Raw genomic sequence first — 22,042 nt, forward strand, 5'->3', positions numbered from 1 at the left:
CCTGAAAAATCCCAGGGACAGAGGAGCCTGGTGGGCTACAGTCTCTGGGGTCACAAAAACAGACGCGACCTTGCGACTAAACAACAACTCCCATCAATAAGGGCCCCCTGCTTCTGCTCTGGAACAGGTGTGCCAGTGGGAGAAGGCTGGTGTGGGAGTCCCTCTCCTTCTCCCTGCCATCCCCGCAGAGGGGCCCCAGCTGCTTTGAAGATGCACCAGGCTGCCCCCACTCCTGCTCCTGCCACCCACAGAGACCACAGGCCCGGGGACCCAGGAGCACCTCAGCTCCTCTGATCAGCCCACAGGTGGCAGGAATGCTTTCCCAGAGAGCATCTACCCAGAGTGTCAGGCAGTGGAGGCTGGGGGTGGGGACGCTGGGAGCACAGCTGCTGCTGGGAACAGAAGCCCAGCACAGAGGTGCTGGTCAGGTGCACCTGCCTCCTCTGGGAACTCTGCCCAAGATGTGTGGGCAGTTGCCAGCACAGCCAGCTGCTTCAAGGGCTGGGCTGTGCTCAGGCAGGATGGCTCGGGGGTTCCCAGGTGCTTGCTGGTCCTAATAAGGTCAAGGATATGGGAGGAGATAAGAATGGCCTCTCCTGAGAACCGAGGCCCAGAGGAGGGGCCATGTGGGTGTGTGTCTTGTGCAGGTGCTTCAGGGAAGCTGAGGACCCCAGGCTCCCCACCTCCCTGCCAGCACCACACCCAGCCACCAGGACCATAGATCCGACAGCTAAATGGGCTGCTAGGCAAGACCGGCAGTGGGGCAACAGACCATCACTCATCCACCGAGGACCCGTGCTCAGGTTATTATTTACCCCTCCCCCAAGCGCTGGAGGACGATGGGAGATGGAAGGATGCGGGAGCATCATGAGACGCTGCAGTAGAGGTGGGCGGACACGCCTGGCAAGTAGAGACACACTCGCCCCCACACTCACACACATGCGCATGTTTGCAAAATGGGGAGTGGCCAGCCACTTCCTTGTCAATTTTCCCTTCCTTCCCAACCTTGTACAGAGTGCTTGTGCCTGAGGAAGGACGTGATCAGAGGAGGGAGCGTCACATGTGGTGTGTCCAGCAAGGAAGCAGGGCGGTGAGGCGGGGAGCGGGCATGGTGGGGCAGAGAAGGGGGCTGAGGTGGGGAGGCCAGTTCCACTGAACAAATGAGTAAATATGTGAGAGAAATAGAAGGGGAAGTTCTCACTGCCAGCGATAATGTTTGCATGCATGGAAGGAGGAGAGCTAGAAAGAAGCCTGAGGTATTGCATTGGGAATGGGGGTACTGCTACCAACCCATGGTTTTAAACATCAGCTGACAGTTACTGCAGTGGTGTCCATTCATATGTATGTATATGTGTGTATTTTCTATACACGTACATACATTTCCTAGCTTAGTCCACAGAGAGGACCTAGAACAGTGAGCACACGGCGTGCCCTGATCTGCGTTTCTAAACACCATTCTCCATGAAAAACAACTGGGGCACTTTGAAGGGAAAGTACATGATGAGCCCCAGACAGCATCTTGTGCCAGAAAGTAAAAAAATGCTCAAAGAATGACGGAGCGTGTCAAAGAACATGGAAGCCAACCTAAAGACACACTGACCAAAGCCAGGACACGTGAAACACTGAAATACATAATGAGAGGAGCAGGGTATAAGCCCCACTGAATTCGATAGGAATCGGTGAGTGTAGGCTGATGTAGATAATGAATGAAGCAAATAAGAGGAGGATAAGGAAAGCTCTGGGCTTCCCTGGTGGCTCAGACGGTAGAGTCCGCCTGTAATACAGGACACCTGGGTTGGATCCTTGGATCAGGAAGTTCCCCTGGAGAAGGAAATGGCAACACACTCCAGTATTCTTGCCTGGAAAGTTCCATGGACAGAGGAGCCTGGTGGTCTACAGTCCATGGGGTTGAAAACAGTTGGACATGACTGAGCAACTAACACACACAAGGAAAGCTCTGCCTTAAAGGAGAATGTTGATCAACAAATGTAGAAGGGGGACTTCCCTGGTGGTCCAGTGGTTAAGAATCCACCTTGCCATGGCAGGGGACATGGGTTCAACTCCTGGAACTAAGTAAGATCCCACATGCTGTGGAGCAACTAAGTCCATACACCCCAACTACACTGAAAGATCCTGCGTGCCGCAGCTAACACCCAATGCAGCCAAATAAATAAATTAATTTAAAAAGAAAGCAAATGCAGAAGGAATGACAGACATAGGTCATCACAGCTGGCAGGCAGGAGTCAGTGATGGATGCTAAGACTGCTGGGGGAGGTTTGCTGAGAATCAGAATATTGGTGTGATGCCAGAGTATCTTTCCACAAAATGCTAATAGGGTACAAAAGGGAAGATGGGGACCTGACAGTGGAGAAATCTGGCAGATGCCCACTTGAGAGGGTGATCAAGGTTAACGTCGCCAGGGGTGGGACAGGCCAACACAGAGGAATCCTCAAGGTGATGCTCTGAGAAGGGGCTAGCGAGTGTCACTTCCACGGTTTTCCTCCTGGAAGGCGGGGCCCAAGTCCAGACACAGGAAACATCAAGGGCCCCGGACTGAGGGCTACAGAACAAGGACCTCTTAAAGACTGACAGACTGAGAGGCAGACAAGAAACATAATGACCAAATGCACAGGGTACCTTGGAGGGGGTCCTGGGCCAGAACTGGGACAGCTGACCAAACACGAATGGTTCTGTGAGTGGATGTATTGTGGATGGACAGTGTTGATTTCCTGTCTGGGGGTTGCATGGGAATAATGCAGAGAGTGTCCTTACTTTGGGGAGGTGGACACTGGGAAACTGAGGGGGTGGATTGGGGCATCGTGTCAGAAAAGAGAAGGTGATGGAGCAAATGCAGAGACCAAATGCCTCCACTTTCGCTCAGCAGCCAGTGAAAATCAAGGCTTCCTGCCCTGGCCCAAAGACTTGAATCTCAACATTACTAGGAAGCTGAGGATGGAGGAAGCGTAAGCAAGCTACAGATGAGCTGGAGAAGTGATCTGCACACAGGAGTCAGGCCAGAGGAGGCAAAGAGGCCAGGCTAAGCTATGCCTTACAAACAGCTGGGCAGGAGCAACAGCTCTGAGCCCCACCTCTACTCCTATCTAAAGCCAGGCTGTCACAGGTCCTGGGCACCTTCTCCTGCACCTTTTGAGGTGGTCCAGCAGGTAGTAAGGGGCCACACAGGGGCTGCCGCTAGCACCTGGAGCATGCTGTGCATGGCCCAGCATCACCCCTTCCTCTAGGTGGACACAGTCAGCTTTCAGGGCACAGAGCCTGGACAGCAGAGTGATGGCTGGATTTCAGCTCCACCAGGGCACCCAGCACCTCTGCCCCTGCCTGGGCTACTGCTCATCAAGGTCAGGGCATAGCCACCTGGCTGGACTTCCTGTCAACGATCTTTGATGCCCCTTCCAGCTGTCTTCCCCTGGAGGAGGCTTCAAGTGCAGTTCTGGTCACATCGAGCCCTGCTCAGATGCCTCTGATGCCAGCTCCTGCACTCAGGCCTCTGAGGCCCTGGAACTGCACACCCCCTGCGCCCCTCCTCTCCTCCTGCCTGTCCACCAGGGTCCCAGCACTGGGCACTATCGAGAGTGGGTTTGCCTGGAGCTCTACGGTTTTGCCTCTTGGCCCCAGAGAGCAGGGGGCAGACTCACTGGGACACAGGGTACCAGGCAATTGGGATGAGGCCTGAGCAGGACACCTCGTCAGTGCAGAACCCAGGCCCAGCCCAGCCCAGAAAGTGGCCAGAGGCCTGGGTACCTCCTCCCGCTCCCCCCCCAACCCCCGCCCCAGCCCCTGGCTACCCACCTGAAGTTTCCAGAGGAAGTCGAGGCGGGCAGTGGACTCCACCTGCTGCGCATGCAGGTACAAGGCCAGCACGAAGACGGAGATGATGATGGGCGTCACCACCTTCAGCGCCACCTTGGTCGGATGCTCAGGGCTGCAGGCAGGAAACAGAGGCCCCATGCTTCATGCCAGGCTCTGAGGGCCGCTCAGGCCTGTTTGTCTTCCTCCCACTTCAACTCCCCCCTCCTCACCCTCCTGCTCTAACTTTGCCTGAGGTGTGCTGTCTTCCTGGTGGACAGCCTCTGCTTGCCCTGCAGCCCAGCAGCCATTACTCCTCCACTGAGGCTCACTCCCCTGCATCACTGGGGTGCTTCCCTCTGGTTACAACAGGAAATGAACTGGGCCATCTTACAAGGCAATGTATCATCCCAGGTCTCTCTCAGTTGACAAGACAGGGGTTGTAACAAGGGAGCCAGGCAGGCCATACTGTCTCTGGGCAACCTTGGGCAAATCTCTTAACCTCTCTGAATCTTAATATCCTAATCTGTAGAATGGAATAACAATACCCACATTTCAAGATTGTGGCAAGAATTACAGATACTATATGCAAACTCCTGTATCGTATCTGAGAAACGGTAGGAACTCCAAAACTGGTAGCAATTATTATCTGATTATATTTCTGTTAACATTACTAATACTCCTAATAAAAAACAGCTGTCCCAAACCCTTCTCCTGTCCTAGCAAAGAGCCCAAACCTTGAAGGCTGCATACTCCCTGCGCAGCAGCAGCCAGGAGGCAAGACCTAAGCAACCAACCCTGCAGGCCTGGGCCTCTGCTCCTCCCCTCTGGGAGCAGAAGAGGCACATGTTCTCCTGTGCCTGGGGTCTCATGTATGCCCCCAGAGAGAGCTGGAGGCCTGTGGAATGGCCTCTGAGGCCTGATAATCTTGGTCCCGAGTCTGTAAGTCATCTTGGGGTGATGGAGATAGTAAAAGAACGGTACCTACCCAGGGAGGCCCCATTGGTACTTAGAGAGGGAAGGGCCTCCTCCTTCATCACCCACCTTGCCACCAAGGCCCCCTCCCACCTGTGCACCGCTGCTTTCTCTGCTGGGCTGGTGGCCTGAGCTGGTGGCCTCTGGCAGGCAGGGGTCGTATCAGGGAATTCAGACAAAGAGCTTCAACTCACCACTGGGAGGTCCCGTTGTTGTTTAAGTCTCTGTGAACAGGAGTTGGAGAGGGCTGTTCAGAACTGCTCCCTGTCTCATACCCTCCAGGCCTCTCTGCCACCCCTGTCCCCTCTACACCCTTTACACCCAGCTCTGTGTCCCCATGCCTTATATTTCTGCTCCCACAACTGCTGCTCCTTTGCCATCCCCCCAGCATCCCTCTCCCCAATCTAAGGACACTTTCAGGATAGGAGGCTTGCAGAAAACCTGATCCCTATTAGCATCTGGTCACCAGGACCACAAATCATCCAGTCCTTTCCTGGGACCCTACCTGGGCAGCAGCCTGTCCCCTCTCCCACCCCAGCCCGTCGCTGCCACCCAGAGGAGAAACACACACTTGTACTGTCCAGTACAGTAGCCACTAGCCATATGTGGCTACTGAGCTTAAAATGTGGCTAGTACAGGCTGAGATGTGCTATCAGCGTAAAATAGATACCAGGTTTTGAAGAATCAGTGTGGGAAGATATCAAATACTTCACTAATAATTTAAAACTGACTACATATGAAAATAATATTCTGAATATATTGGTTAAACAAATATATTATTAGAATTAATTGCATGTTTTGCTTTTTAATATAGCTACTAGAAAATTTAAAATTACATCTGTGGCTTGCATAATTTTTCTAGTAAACAGTGCCACCCTAGAGCCACGCCAGGGTTTCTCAACCCAGAAAGGACCTTCACTCTCTGGGTAGGGCTGCTTTAGTAGGAGGAGGGGAGGGGGTGTAGGGGAGGAGCAGGGCAGGAGAGAAAGACAGGCAGAGTCCCGCTCTTGCCCCATCCTTGGGTGGAAGGGTTGACTTCCTCCTCCTCCCGTCCCCACAGGACCGCAAACTGCACTGCTCCCCATGCTCCAGTCTCCCCGTCATCTGCCCACAGCCCCACACGGCCACTGAGAAGTTCTTCCTTGCATCTGCCTTAGATCCTTCACTACATCCTCATTTTCTCGGGTGACATTCTCTGCACAAGAAGGTAACATCTTTTCTGACACTGGAGTTATGGCCGACGTAATCCATGACTGTCCCTCCACTGCCAAGCTTGGTGCCCGGAACAGGGCAAGCGCTCTGTAAATATTTTTGAATGACTGGGTAGATGGATGAATGAATCCCTTCCTCCAACTCAGAGAAAGCACAGTTTGCTGCATTTTCTCAAGGGACACAGACCTGTCAGCTCACATGTTTTGCACTTCCTGATGTGTGTGTTGGGGGTGGGGGCAGGGATGGTAATGGGAAGAAAGGGGTACTATGTATCGGGCACTTTACACACATATTACTACTATAGGTATTATTATTTCCACTCTACTGGGAAAAAATAATGGGAGATTCAGGAAAAATAGCCAAATATGTGTCTGAAGCTGAGATTCAAATTCAATTCGACCCCAAATCAGAGCTCTTTCCCCTCACAGAGCCACCTCCCTGGAAAATCTGACATCTGTCACTATTTGACCAGGCTAACTGCCAGCTAGAATGCCCGGGGCACAATCTTCATTCGTGCCACCTCCTGGCTGCTCACCATCACAGTCAGGAGCCTTTGAGCAATGCACAAACTACCCAACTGTCCCGGAGGCCCTGTCTACTTTGCTGAGTTGCCATAAGGATGAAAGGGATAAAGTATGTCCAGGTGTTTGGCTTAAGGCAGGACAAATGCCCACAAACAACGAGGCTGTTCCTTTGCTCCCACACACCTTGCTTTCCAGCTCTGTTGAAACTTGACCCCTCTGGGCCTGAGGTTGCAAGGGCAGTGAGGTGAAAATAGCTCATCAAAGGCTGCCTGGGACAGATGAGGAACAAATCACTGAAGCCTGAAGTCAGGACTGAGTAAGTGTCTGGAGGCAGAAGGACAGGGGACCTAGTAGCCCTGAGGCCACCCTCTTCACTGGGAGAGGGATGGGGGGAAAGAAAAAAGACACTGCGCTGTTTTTGCCTAGGTGGTCAGAGCTGGGAGCAAAAGGACACTCCTCTGGAAGCCCCCTGAGGCCCCAGTCTTCCGTTTTTCCTGTCTCTCTGCAAAGCTCCAGACCCCATTTGGGGTCCCAGGCAGGTGCCACCTACATGGCGTTGGCCGTGACCAGTAGGTCGGCATTGTCAAAGAGCGTGACACCGGGCACCTCAACGACGAGCACGTAGATGAGCTCGATGGCCAGCATGAGCACCAGCTTCCCGATGCAGCTGATCTGCAGGAACACGGAGCAGGCCAGCAGGCTGAGCAGCACGCTGTAGGTGAAGTACTGCGGAGAGAGGGCGGCAGCTTTAGCGCCCGGCCCGCCCCCTCCTCGGGCCCCGCCCTCCTCGGGTCCCGCCCCTCCCCGGGCCCCGCCCGCCCCCCAGCCTCTCTCCAGTCTGAGTTGATCTCAGGTGAAACCGGGTCTGGGGATGTTTCTGCTGATGCAAACTTATACTGTGATGTGAATGGCCCTGGGTAGAAACCAGGAGATGGGGCTGGCAGGATAAATATCACCAGTTCCAACAGTGGGGCCCAATGGTTAGAGCAGGGCTTCCAGCTCAGGCAAACTTGAGTTTCAGCCCTGATTCATTATGGACTGTTTGTGTGACTTTGGCCATTTATTTAACCTCTCTACGCTTGTTGAAAGTGAAAGTCGCTCAGTCGTGTCTGACTCTTTGCGACCGCATGGACTATACAGTCAGGACAAAATACTGGAGTAGGTAGCCTTTTCCTTCTCCAGGAGATCTTCCCTATCTAGGGATCGAACCCAGGTCTCCTGCATTGCAGGCAAATTCTTTACCGTCTTAGCCCGCAGGGAAGCCCCTAACCTTGTTTCCCTGCATACAAAGCCTTTTCTCTCGTGGGCTTACTGTGATGATTAAAAATGATATGACACCCCCTGGCACAGTGTGTGGTACCCTCCATAACTATGAGAGTGCAGGCTCCAGCCCTGGATCTGCGACTTTAAATTCAAAGTCCTGAAAACTGAAAGTGTTTTCATAACTGATGTGATGGCAACATCTGAACTGCATTATTTGGTGGCCAAACTGATCTACTGACGTGATGTGAAGTATCACCTTTGTCCTGCTTCCTGTGACTATTCATACATTTTGCTGCAGAAATATTTCTGTGTTTCATTATCAGGTGCTGCCCAGATTGCACCGAGGTGTGAGATAACCTTTTAAACTCTGAAAAATTTTACAGTCCAAAACATATCTGATCTGAAAGGTTTCAGATGAGGGACTGTGCCTCTCCCTGTACTTTGGGGGGAACCCCTTCTGGTCTCAGAGCCTCAGTTTCAGAGCCTCAGACAATTGTCCAAGGGGTCAAACCAGGCCATCTAAGAGGTCAATTTCTGTTCTGTCATCCCCTGATATTAATCCAAGACAGTCAGCAACTATTATTTTTCTCTTTCTTTTAAATTTAGCATCACTATTTCTGCTCCAGGCAAAGCGTCTCACTGCTGCCTCTGCCTTGGGATGGAGGCCAAGTATTGGTGGCTGGAAGTGAGGGTAGCCCCTGGTGACTGGAGGAGGGAGGGACCTGCTTCAACTCACCAGCAGGAAGGGGCAGAGGAAGGAGTAGGGAGGACACGCACAGACACATCAGCCTCGAGGATAATAATTCTTTTTTCGGTGGGTGGGGAGGGGGACAAAGCACCAGCTTGGAGGCCCATTCAGACCCGGGGCCCAGACAAGGCCAAAGCTTAATGCTGAGGTCCATCCAGGTCTCTGAGGAGTTGCTGAATTGCTGAATCAGAACAACACTTGTGGGGTGGGGTCAGCCTGAGGGGTCTGCAGCTGGTGAGGCCTGGGATCTGAGGGCCCAAAACGGGTCAGGCTGGTGAGGGCTGAAGGCTGTGATCAACCATCTCCCACAAACGAGGAACCAGGACAGGCCCTGCCATCACTTTGTTCCCCTGCTCTCCCATGGAGCAGCCACCAAGGGACACATGCAAGACCAAAAACAGCCTCGGCTTCCAGCCAACAGCCCTCAGGCAGCAGCTCCTAGAGGCTGTCAGCCAGATGTGAGAGGGAAGAGAGGTGGAGAGCCAAGGGCAGGTGCTGGAGCATGGCTTCCAGGGCAGAGTGAGCGCATGGTGGGGCCCAGGGACCAGCAGTCCGGGTGACACCGGTGTGGGGGAGCCCTACTTCTCACTGAGTCTCCCCGATCCCATCCATATAGGGGAGGTGGATCAGTCCCCTTCCCTGGGACAGGTAAGGAGGCCAGCACTGTGACAGTCCCCAGGGGCCCTCACTGCCATCTTGGAGCCTTCTTACGAGTCATGGGCCCTTTGGGAGTTGGATGAAGGCATGGGCTTTCTCCCCAGAAAAGGGCAAAAACTGCCATCATCTTAGATTTCACGGGCGCCCTGGTTGGGAGTCGGGTTGTGAGAGTGACTGGTGCTGGGAGACAATGCGCTGGGCTGGAAGCCTGATCCTGCTGCTCTCTGCAGAATGGCTCCCTGAGGAAGCCCAGCAGGGTGGCGCAGCACTCAGCATACCATGCTGCTAAGGGTTCTCGACACCGGATTTTTAAACCCAGTGATCTGTAGGTACACGGTTTCATTTTGGGGTGACAAAAATGCTGTACGATCCCATTATAATGACGGCTGCACACGTTGTGGACATACCAAGAGTCGTGTCCGACTCTTGCCACCCCATGGACTGTAGCCCACTAGGCTCCTCAGTTCATGGAATTTTCCAGGCAAGAACACTGGAGTGGGTTGACATTCCCTTCTCCAGGGGATATTCCCGACCCAGGGGTTGAACCCAGGTCTCCCTGCATTGCAGGCAGATTCTTTACCATCTGAGCCGCCAGGGAAGCCCTAGTTAGTAGGAGAACCCAACCCAGCAATACTCTAAAAGCTACTGAACTATACTTTGAATGGGTGAGGCAGGTGGTAGTGTTGGTTTAGGATATAGTTCCTTTTGCTCCCCTCTGCTCTCTGACCTACAGCAAAGGGGTCAGGCAGGCCACCCAGGGCAGCATGGGGGTATGCTGCTGAGGCTGAGGGTCCAGAAACATTTCTGCCTTCAGGTTAAGAGCAAAAATTCTGAAGTCACCTGACCTGGGTGGGAGCTCTGCCTCTGCCACTTGCTAACTGTGTGACCTTAGGCGTGTTATTTAACCTCTCTGTGCCTCAATTACATCTGTATAAAGGAGCTAATAATGGCATCTTTGTCACAGGGTTGCTCTGAGGACTAAATGAGTAAATGTGAAGTTCTTAGCACTGTGTCTGGCACATGGTAAGCACCCTATAAGCAACAGCTATGCTGTTATTGTTGTTAATATTATACAGGGAGGTTGGCCTTGCTCACTGGTGTCTGGCACATAGAGTGAGATAGACTTCGGGGGAAGGAGGTTTCTGGAATGGCAGTGAGCCTGAGGGCCCCTGACTGTCCATCAGAGTAGTTGAGGATGGAGAGAGCTGGTGGTGGGTCCCCATCTGCATCCTGCCCCACCCTGCCCAGTACCTCGGGGAAGTTGCAGTTGGGCCAGGAGCTGCCGCAGAAGCCCTGCTCATCACCCAGACTGTAGTTGACGGCCGACTCCACCACGTGGCATGCGTTGACCTGACTGGCACTGATGTTGTGCTCGTCCCCCAGGCAGCCAAACAGGTCCTTGGAGTTGCACGTGAACTGCGGGGGAGGAGAGGCTCAGCCCATGGGGGCCAGGCCAGTGCAGCCCGTCTCCACAGGCAGAACGTGCCCATGCCCCCTGGTTTTGGGTGAGGTCTGACCCTGACCAGGGCAGGGGATGAGCATGGAAGAGACCGAGGAACAGTCAAGACTTGCCCAACTACCCAGGGCAGGGCTCATAAACCTCCCTTGGGGGTGTACTTCCGCAAGCCTTTCTGGTCCTCTGTCCTAGAGAGTGAGGACTAAAGGCTGTGTGAGAGGCTTTAGGAGCTAAATCTGATCCCAGGCCTGAGGTGAGACCCAAATAAGAATTTCCAGGGAGGGAGAACCCCAGGGTCTGGGGGAAGTCTCCTCCCAGCCGGTGCTTGTGGTGTTCAGGGCTCCAGTGGGCTGGGAGGTGCCGGGGAGGTGGAGCCACCCACCATGTTGACGAAAGCTGACAGGAACACGAGGGTGATGGTGAACACCCCCACCAGGGTGCTGTTCATCTTGGACCGCACGATCTTCCTGGAGAGCGTCTGCAGCGGGGCTGGGAAGAGCTGTCCCGGGGCAGAGGGAGGGAGAGAGAGAGACGAAACAGAATTCAGTGGACTCCACATACCGCCACAGAGGAGGCAGAGGAGGCTCTCCCCCTCTTTGTCTGTTGCCAGCAGAACCCTGAACGCTTTCCTGACCCTCCTCCCTGTGTGTGAGCCTCCAACCTCTGCTTCCAGGTCAACCACAGCTAGATTCTGCAGGGGGCCGGGAGGAGTCCACCTGAGGCACTCACAGGTGAGAGAGGATGGACGAAAGGAAAGATGCTACCTTCACCCCAACATGGAAGCAGAGGGAAAAGCCCATGTACCCACTGTGTGAATGCTGGGCCCCTTAGAGTTACATTCAGGGAGTGGCAGGAGGCAGCAGTCAGAGTCATGGAGGGCCCAGAACTTTCCGAGGAGGGCCAGAGTGTTTCTGGGATGAAGCAGGGAGCTGTGGATCTGAGGGCTCAGGGAGAGCCTGGCATCTCGAGGAAGGGGATGGGCATGTGTAAAGGAGCAGAGCAGCCTGGGAGCAGAGGGTGGTGCCCCGGTCACATGAATTGAGTTTTTTCAGCAGGATGCCCATGGGTCTGCATTTCCCTCACCTAACCCTCCCTATATTTCCTTCAACTACACACACTGTATGTCCACTCAAAGACCCACTGCAGTTTTGGTAATTAAACAGTTGGGTCTACCAAATCTGATACAACTGGCCTTGGCCACCACGTCCTCGTCATCTCCTAAGCAACCCAAAGAAGTTGGCAGACCCAGAAAAGCAAAGCGGTGGACGTGCTCCTCTCACCCCACCCACCTTCATGCCTCCTGGTAGGCTGATTTTCAAGCATGCCACGTGTCCCACGGAAACCCCTACAGGCAGAGGAAGCTGGTGGAAAAGTACCCAGAGGCCTGGGTTCTGGGCGTGGCTTTTCCTGGGTGGCCCTGAGCATACCTGCACATTCTGACTGAGCGTGCCGGATGCAAGGCTCAGCTGCCCACTGTTGCAGACAGTAACACAGGCAGCTAAGTAGGTGAGGGCACACAGTGTGGCCATGAAAGGACTGCTCGTTCCCAGTGTGCTGGCTCATGTGCTACAGTGTTTAAGGCCAGCAAGTGCCAGGCCCTTGGTCCAGTGTTCCTCAGCTGTGACTCAGACTGACTACACGTGGTTCCACAGGGGCCCATCAGGTTGCCCCCATGGGACTTTGGCAAACCAAAACAAATATGCTGATGCTTGTACTGCTTGCTATGCCACAAGTAATAAAGTCTCTTGTCCCTGACCCAGGAGTCTGGTGACTTCTGCTAGCATCTGTGAAAGAGCAACAAGCGTAAAACCAAATCTCAGACCCTTCACAGTTCTTGACACCAAGAAAGTGCCCTGCTTACACCTGAGTTTTGGGCTTTGGGCTAAGTATGCATGTAAAGAAGCTATATATCCCTTTCGCTCCAAATCTCCCTCTGCCTTCCCAGCAAGTCCATTTCCTATTCAGCAGAGGGAGAGAAGGGACCACACAGAAGGACTGTAGCAGGGACGGAGGCTTGCAGCCCACTTGGGCTCTAGGCTGAGTGGTGAAGACCTTGAACTTCACGTGCCAAGCAGGGGTGCCTCTCAGCTGCGTTCATGGAGCATTGAGTCTGTGGCATCTTTTTCTGAGAAAACACTTCCTTTGGAGGGTAATCTGAACTCTGACTGAACCCACTCTTTTATACTCTTAGGTACATACCCAAGAGAACTGAAAACATTAGTCCATATGAAACTTCATATGCAAATGTTTAGAGTAGCATTAATAGCCTGGAAGTGGAAATTAGCCAGATGTCCATCAACTGATGAAGGGATAAACCAAATGTAGTAAATCTACATGATGGAATATTATTTGGTCACAGATGAAGGAATGAAGTGCTGTTTTATGGTACAAGATGAACAAACCTTGAGATATGTTATGTGAAAGAAGCCAATTTCAAAAGGCCACACATTGTATTATACCATTTACACAAAATGCCCAGAACAGGCAAATTCATAGAAACAGGAAATAGATTTGAGGTTGCTAGCACTTTCATGTATTGGAGAAGGAAATGGCAACCCACTCCAAGTGTTCTTGCCTAGAGAATCCCAGGGACAGGGGAACCTGGTGGGCTGCCGTCTATGGGGTTGCACAGAGTCGGACACAACTGAAGCGACTTAGCAGCAGCAGCAGCAGATGAGAGGAACAGGGAGTGAGGAGTGACTCCTAATAGGTGTAGGGTTTCTTTTGGGGATGATGACAATGTTCTGGAATTAGTGGTGATAGTTGCAGAATTTTGTGAATAAGCTAGAAGCTACTGAATTATAATTTAATGACCTTTATAAAGGAGAATTTTTCAGTATGTGAATTGTATCTCAAAAAAGTGCTTGCTTAAAAAATTCCTGCTCAGCCTCTTACTGTGTGATCCTGGGAAAGTCATTAAGATCTTAGAGTCCCAGTTTTCTTATTGGTAAACAGGGAATATCTACTTTCCTGGGTAGTAGATATTCTAGGGTGGTCATGAAGACCCAATGAAATGATGCATTTGAAATTGCTTTGAAAGCTGTTAAATTCAGTAGAAATTTTAGTTAATATTTGCATTTTAAAGAGCTATGTTGCCAATAAGAACAAAAGTCCTTGTTTCTCATTAAAGGAATTTTTGGTTTCACAGCTGTGGAAAGTGTTTTGGCAGCAGCATGAGGCACTTACTCTGAAACGGTATGACAGATGGTTTCTAATCTTTGCCTGCTTAAAATTTTGCCATTTCATCCTCCCATCCCCCATGTTGCTTAAACCATTTCAGTTCTGATCACCCTATCCATCAATTGAACGGCTTCTTTCATTACCAGCATAATGACTGATTTAGGCAAGTTATTACCAGATGCTAAAGCCTTTATCGGAGAAGGCAATGGCACCCCACTCCAGTACTCTTGCCTGGAAAATCCCATGGACAGAGGAGCCTGGTAGGCTGCAGTCCATGGGGTCGCTAAGAGTCGGACACGACTGAGCGACTTCACTTTCACTTTTCACTTTCATGCACTGGAGAAGGAAATGGCAACCCACTCCAGTGTTCTTGCCTGGAGAATCCCAGGGACGGGGGAGCCTGGTGGGCTGCCGTCTATGGGGTCGCACACGACTGAAGCGACTTAGCAGCAGCAGCAGCAAAGCCTTTATAGAAGGTGGTTTTGTTGTTGTTTAGTTGCTAAGTCATGTCCGACTCTTTTGGGACCTCATGGCCTGCCAGGATCCTCTGTCCATGGGACTTCCCAAGCATGAATACTAGAGTGGGTTGCCATTTCCGTCTCCAGGGTATCTTCCTGACCCAGGGATTAGACCCACGTCTCCTGCATTGCAGGCAAGTTCTTTACCACTAACCTGCCAGGGAAGCCCATAGAAGGTGATGGTGGTTGTTGCTCAATCTCTAAGTCGTGTCCGACCCTCCCTCTGTCCTTCGGTATCTCCTGGAGTTTGCTCAAACTCATGTCCAGAAAGGTGGTTGGGGAGCACTATGTGCAAAGGCTTCCTGGTGAACCTGAGACCGGGAGCCCCACGGGGGCCACCCCGAGGCCAAGAGAAGAACTGCAGGCTACTAAACAAAATTCAACCAGGAATAAACTTGTAACAGCTAAAGAATGATTACTTCAGTGCATTGCCTTGCTACAAACCAATTTTCCTTGTCACCATTTCAAAAGATCTTCTCTTAACTTTAAATCTCAGCAGGAACCCAGGAATTGCTGCTTTTTTGAAGTCTGCAGAAGATTTGACATCCTGGCCTGGCAAAGGTTTATGGAATATCTCATCTCCTGTAATAAAAATTCCCCTGTATGTTGACCCGAAATCCTACCTGTACTAACCCTGGTGTAAACAATAAGATTCTTCACCTGGAGTAGAATCTCCTCGTGGGGCTGCCCTACAGCTGCAAACAGATCCTGGAGGGCATTTGTCTGGCAGAATGATTGTGTCTGTGCAAACCAATTGCTCAATGCCTGTTCACCAGCAGAGCTCAGGAAAAGAATCAATAAAAAAAAAATTCCCATCCAGTACATTCCCAATCTGATTAATTCAAATCAATTCAACTTGAAAAATGGGAATGGCGACACAATTAATAAACCGTGACTGGGTGAGGGACAGCTTTGATCCTGGCCTCTCTGAAAGTCTCCAGGCAAATCAATGACCTTCCTGGGGTCCTGGTTCCCTTACTGTGATGTGGGGCCAGGGTATCCAGGAATGAAATCTGGATGCAATCTGACAGCAGAACATTTAAGAAGACAGACTTTCTGATAAGAAGCTAATAACAGAAGCCGAAATTTTTCCTGCTTCGGAAAGATTTTTTAAAAGATACAAAAATTTCAGAACAAAGCAGGCAGACAGTGACCAGGTGACACACTACTGCTCTCATCACCCGGCCTTTCGGGAGCCAACTGGACATATTAGCATATTAACAAAGGAGGGGAAGGGTTTGTGGGCTCTGGAGTCAAGAACCATCTGGGTTTAAAACCCAGCTATCCCATTTCCTGGCTTCCCTGATGGCACAATGGTAAAGAATCTGTCTGCCAATTTAGGAGACATGGGTTCGATCCCTGGGTCAGAAAGATATACTGGAGAAGGAAATGGCAGTCCACTCCAGTATTCTTGCCTGGGGAATCCCATGGACAGTGGGCCTGGCAGGCTACAATCCATGAGGTTGCAAAGAGTTGGACACGACTTAGCAACTAAACACCAACAACAATCCCCACTTCTAGGGGAAGCTGTGTAACCACTAGGATCCTCATTCTTCTCATCTGCAAAATGAATATAATAAAAGCTGCCTTCAAGGTTTGGGAAAGGCCAGGCAAGGTGGCACAGCTGGGCTCTGGACCCAAGACAGCCGGACTGAAAAGCCACGGGAGGAACCTAAGGTCTGCTTCCTGGCATGAAGAGTTCTCCACCCCTAGATGAACTGTGCCGGGCAGCAGCACACCCTCTTCTAGTAGACAGAGTGCAAGCCCAGGCGTCTGGAAACGTGAGTGTGGGATTCTGCAGTGGTCACAGGACAAAGGTACTGGCAGGCGAGAGGTACTGGCGGTGGAGTAAGACCTAACTTTAGAAGCTGTGGGCAGGAGTCAGGCTGGAGTGGTAGGAAGGAGAGCTGGCAAGGTGGGGCTTGGTTACATTCAGGCTTCAGGGAGAGGGACAGGGGGCTTTTTGGTGACTGCACAGGGCAGACAAGGGCCTATAGGAAGCTCTGGTCAGATACGCCTTCTGGGACTATCTGCACCCAGCTCCCAAACTGCAGAAAAGCAGAGTTTGGCCTTCTGAGAGAGAACATGCCGAGGAGCCACAGGAGAGACAGGGGACCCTGATCAAGTGTAGGAACAGAAGGGAGGCACACTCTTCTACCCACTTGTGTGGCGGCATTGGCAAAAATGCCAGTGCTGTCGGGGGCGGGCCTCGGCCCCTTCACTGGATAAGGACGGGACAGAGGGACGGGGAGACTGAGGGACCAGGCTGCTGCTGCTAAGTTGCTTCAGTCGTGTCTGACTCTGTGCGACCCCATAGATGGCAGCCCACCAGGCTCCCCCGTCCCTGGGATTCTCCAGGCAAGAACACTAGAGTGGGTTGCCATTTCCTTCTCCAATGCATGAAAGTGAAAAGTGAAAGTGAAGTTGCTCAGTCGTGTCCGACTCTTTAGCGACCCCATGGACTGCAGCCCACCAGGCTCCTCCGTCCATGGGATTTTCCAGGCAAGAGTACTGGAGTCGGGTGCCATCGCCTTCTCTGGATGGACCAGGCAGAGCTGGCCAAAAAGGGAAGGGGCTGCACTCAGGAGATATAACAGGCTTGTGCCCCTGGAGGGGACCCAGCAGAGGCCAGCCTGGATCTCGCAGGGTTACTGCAAAGGGGTTCCAGGCTCAGGTGGTTGTCTGGACTGCCTCACTGTTTGGGAACCTCCCAATCTGAGATACTCTGAGTCTGTGGACCACGTGTGATGCAAAGAGGGATTTAGCATGGTTTTCTCTGAGCAGCTCTGGGGCCCAGATCAGTACCAACGCCAAGGGGAGAAAAGACTAGAGTGTCTGGGTGTCCACACAGCCCTCTAAGAGCCTCACCAGAAAGAGGCGCTCGGGGGACGTGCCTCAGGACAAGGTACCCCAGGCAGAGGAGCTCCAGAGGGCAGCGAGACCAGGACTTTGGGACAAGAGGAAGATCAAGGCTCCAGAGTCCTGCTGAGAAATCTAGGGGTGTGTGTGATCTGGACCAAGCCGTGTCAGGAAGAGATCACACAGGCCTGAGATGAAAACACATTCAGAGCCCTTGGTGAGCAGCACATTTCAGAAAAACCTTCCAAGAGAAAGGACCCGGGAATTGCTCCTAGACAGATGGCTAAGAAGACTATGTCAACTGACTCAGACTACACTTTCTTCATGTTTCTCTCTTCAAAAAGAATAAAATATGGATGATTTAAGAAATCATCCAAGTCCAGGTTGTTTCGGGGAAATAGAAAAGTAAATGAAACAGAAAGAGACCATGTCTGACAGAACCGCCTGGTTTTGTATCTGAGGAGCCCGTTGCGGGCGGGGATGATTTAGGAACCGCTGTATCTCATCAGAACACCACTAGCCATGACATCTGAGAAACCGTGGGAATAAGATGAAAAATGTCTGAGTTCTGGCAAATCTTTTCACAGAGAAAAACAGAATGACACTGAAAATTCCAGTTCAATCAGCTTCATGGCAATACCTGAGAAGGTGATATAATCAACTTTCAGTCAGTCAGGCTGCAGGCAGTGTGGGGGGGCGGGGAGGGCCAACCCGGCCTGCTGCAGAGACACCAAAGGGGAGACTTAACCCCCTTCACATCTTACTGTGCAGTTCATGCACAACACAAAGAGGAAAGATTAACTGCAAGATTAACTGGAAGAGGAGTTCATACTACAGACAATTGCTCAGGTTGGGGTCTACTTTACAGAAAGTGGATAAATGCCGAGAAGATGGATTATCAGAGGCTTGTGAGAGACAGATGCAGCCAGGACCCCAAGATGGGTATTAGAGCCTATTTGCCTCTTGGCCGAGATCAGCAGGTTTCAGGCTTGATAAGTCACAGAGCACTTTGTTTTCTAAACACACGCTTTATAGAAACTCTACATCTGCAAGATGGAAGGAGCAGGCTCCCCTGGTGGAAGGGTGTGGGGAGGTGGAGGCAGGGGGTGTAAGTGTTCCAACCACCCCCTGCCCCCAGGAAAACTGAGGCCTCAGAGCAGTCAGAAAATGCCCGAGCTGGATGGAGGAACTGAGAGCAAGCTGATTGAATGTGACACTGATTACAAAATAGGTGGATTCAATAAAGCACAAGGAGGCAGGGAAGACGTTTATAAATAATCATCTCCAACAGTGGCACAAAGAATTCACTAGACCAGAGAACTAACCCAACATGGCAAGGCAGGTGGGGAAATGGGTCTGTCCCCCGTCCCTCCCCCACCCCGCCTCTCCCCCGCCTTCCCCCCCAGCAGATACACACTCAAAACAGGGAACACAAACCAAATGAATTCAGTGTAGCTAACAGAAGAGAGATAAATCTAGGTTCCGGTTTAAAAATTGTGAACGAAACTCTGATTCTGATTTGAATAGGCTCATTAAGTTCCTCAAATGAACAATGACTTTGCTTCAGTTTATAACTTAAAAAAAGGAAAGATTCTTTTTTGAGCATTCAGCAAAAGAATGTTTAAGAGGCCCTTTTAGCTATGGCATGCTTTATTTTTTAAGGTTGTTTTATTGTGGTAAAATATGTATAAAATTTGCCAGTTTGGCCATTTTTAAGTGTCCATGTCGGTGGCATGAACTACCTGCACGACACCGTGAGGCCAGCACTTCTATTTCCCAAACCCTTTCATCACTCCAAACAGAAACTCTGAACCCAGTAAACAATAACTCTTCATGCTCCCTCCCCCAGCCCCTGGTACCCTCTAGTCTGCACTCTGTTTCTGTGAATTCATCTATTCTAGATACTTCATATGAGCAGAATCATGTAATATATGCCATTTTGTGTCTGGCTTCCTTCACTTAGCGCAGTGTCTTCAGGGTTCATCCACGCTGTCGCATGTTTCAGAATTTCGTCCTTTTATGGTAGAATAATACTCCATTGTATGGATATAGCACTTTGTTTATTCGTTCATCTGTTGATGGACACCTGGGCTGTTTCCACCTTTTGGCTCTTGTGAATATACGGTGTGCTCTTACAGGCATGAGATGAAGAAAGTGGGACTGTCCACGGGGGAACAAACAGGTTCAGGGGAGGCGGGCTTGACCACAGCAAGACCACAAGGCAAGAGGGAATGAACACAGAGCAGGAGCAAGGTTGTAGCCTCAGGGAAGGAGCTGGTGGAGAGGCAGGGAGCCAGGATTAACCCCTACCTTGCAGCACAGCAACAGGCTGAGCACCCAGCTCAATTTGCCAAGTCACCCTGGCCAGCCCTGCCTCTCTCTGCACCCACTCAGGGGCAGGGCTGTAGCACACCAGATGGTGGTAAGGTCCTTCCGGTTCTGACAGTCAATCCCTCAAGATATTGACTATCAGGTGATGAAACAGTGAACAGCCCCATGAAGGACTCTGTTTGGAGGGTGGAGGGAGAAAGAGGACTTTGGATGTGACAAAGGCGCAACTCCCTAGCAAGGAGAACATGTGCCCCCTGCAGAGGGCGTGGGGAGTGGTGGCAGGGCCTGAGGCCCCAAGGGGCTTGGCTCCAAGTGAGTGTCCAGGAGGAGCAGAGAAATGGTTACAGCACAAGCTGGCCAGGGCTTGTCCCTGCCGGGATAAAGTGCTTTATAGAACCAGACTGGCCCATCAGAGAATTCTTAGTGAAGTCGCTCAGTCGTGTCCAACTCTTTGCAACCCCATGGACTGTAACCTACCAGGGTCCTCCATCCATGGGATTTTCCAGGCAAGAGTACTAGAGTGGGTTCCCATTTCCTTCTCCAGGGGATCCTCCCGACCCAGGGATCAAACCCATGTCTCCCACATTGCAGGCAGACGCTTTACCCTCTGAGCCACCAGGGAAGCCCAGGGAATTCTTAAACCAGTGGGAAAGAACCGAGGAAGAGGTTTGGTGGGCAAGGCAAATGGGAACCTGACTGATTCCTACGACTAACCCTAACGACCTGTGGTTAGGTCCCCTCAAAGGACACAGCTTGGATGGCGACATGGCATGCCTAAGAGGAGACACGGGAGAAAACCCAGAGCAGGGTCTCACATCCGTATCCCTAGCCATGTGGCCTCGTCTGAAACAATGGACCACTCTGGATCCCCCTCTCGTCTGTATGATGGGCAGCTCAGAAGCCATCATCTCTAAGGCCTCCTCCAGGGCCATCTCTGGGCACACTGGAACCCAGAAGAGGCGTGATCTCTTTCAGCCATTCTTTCAGCAGGTATTTAGTGACCATTGCTCTGTTCTCGACTTTGTGCTAGACGCCCTTCCTTCGGCCCATCTGATACCCAGGAGACAGATGGAAGAGGTGGCAATAGTATCTTCTTGTTGCAGAGATGGGCAAAGGCTAACTGAAACAGCCTGTACAAATAAGCACCCCCAGACATACTATGGCCGCTGCAGTCTGGCTTGCTGCCAGTGCCAATCAAGAGGTATGATCCAGCTTCAGGCACCTGGGTCCCGGGCATGACCCTCCGGCCCCAGCGCGGGGAGCTTATCAGAGGGCTGGGAAGGGAAGGGAGAAGGCAACTGGGGCTCAAGTGTAAACTGGACTCACCTTCACGCAAGAATAGATCACGGACACAAACACCACCAAGGTCAGCAGCAGGAAACAGGTCAGGTAGAAACTCAGCATGAACACGGAGCTGGAAGGAGAGAGGAGGTGGGAATTCTAGGGCTCTGAGAGGCCCTGCGAAGGAAGCAGAGCTTGCTCCATTTCTCCTGCACCCACTGCCCAGTCTTTGGTGCCTGGCCCCTGACTCACCGAGGGGAGATTAGAGCCTGCGAGCCGATCTAGGACCCTCCTCCGTAACGGTCTGGCTCCTGCCCTTCCTCTTGGTCCTGTCACTTTCCTGGGGGAGCACAGCCCACAGAGGGGCCGAATGGAGAACTGGTGACACCTGCTCAAAGTTTTACCTAATTCTTAGCTATCCGTAAACTCATTTTGTTTAAGCTGGAAGGACCCATTTTAAAAATCACCTGGTTGTTCCCTCCAGGTAGTCACTCATGGCTTGACAAGTAACTCTGAAGATGGAACATTGATTTGATAAATGGCCATTATTTATAGAAATGCATTTGTCAACAAACCAACCAGGCACTCTGAGAAACAGTAGTGACATGTCCCTTTGGAGGGCAGAGTCCCTAAACCTGTGCCCACTGTCAGGCTGCACAAGTCCTGCTCAGTTTCTGTTCCCCTATTCCCACCCAGCTCAACAGAAGTCATAAAGCCCGCCGGGCTCCTCTCACTGTCCTTCCTTACAGGAGCAGATCACAGGTGAGCTTAATGTTCACCAGGAGCCAGAATCCTCGCACGAGAGAACTGCAGATGACTTTCCATCTGGGGCCTGCCACGGCTCTCCTGGGGCAGGGGCTGGCCAAGGCACGGCACTCTCCACCAACCACAGGAAGCCTCAGACACTTCTTCTCCCTTTCAGGGAGTGAGATGGCCTGAGATGCCAGGCGTTGTCCACAGGTCAGAGGCAAGTGGGGGACACAGAAGGCAGGTGGACACCTCCAGGGAGGCGTCTTTGTTCCAGGCTCTCCCAGGAGCCAGCACTTATCTGCCTTAAACAAATAGAACAGGGAGAGAGAACTCTCTTCAGAGGGAAAGAAAGACCTTTAAAGTAGCTTTTAAGGCTTCCCTGGAGAGAGGACAGCCAGATAACGACCTCTGACCATGCCTTAGCAGCTCGGAGCTGTGGCCCGGAGGGAGTGAAGCCACTGCTGGCAGAGCAGGGATCTGCAAA

General features: G+C 51.8%; 1 protein-coding gene across 1 annotated transcript in view; it reads right to left on the reverse strand.

Annotated features, from left to right (window-relative positions):
- ADCY5 (adenylate cyclase 5) overlaps nucleotides 1-22,042 on the reverse strand; it is a 159,018-nt gene that overhangs the window by 10,339 nt on the left and 126,637 nt on the right. Inside the window, exons 12-17 of the mRNA XM_025285182.3 lie at nucleotides 20,854-20,941; nucleotides 11,022-11,138; nucleotides 10,435-10,599; nucleotides 7,066-7,241; nucleotides 4,974-5,003; nucleotides 3,808-3,940 (exon numbers count right to left, since the gene is read on the reverse strand). Coding sequence (XP_025140967.1) covers nucleotides 3,808-3,940; nucleotides 4,974-5,003; nucleotides 7,066-7,241; nucleotides 10,435-10,599; nucleotides 11,022-11,138; nucleotides 20,854-20,941 — 709 coding nt within the window. The remainder of the gene's footprint in view (nucleotides 1-3,807; nucleotides 3,941-4,973; nucleotides 5,004-7,065; nucleotides 7,242-10,434; nucleotides 10,600-11,021; nucleotides 11,139-20,853; nucleotides 20,942-22,042) is intronic.

Source organism: Bubalus bubalis, chromosome 1 (assembly GCF_019923935.1).
Source record: "Bubalus bubalis isolate 160015118507 breed Murrah chromosome 1, NDDB_SH_1, whole genome shotgun sequence".
Lineage (NCBI taxonomy): Eukaryota > Metazoa > Chordata > Mammalia > Artiodactyla > Bovidae > Bubalus > Bubalus bubalis.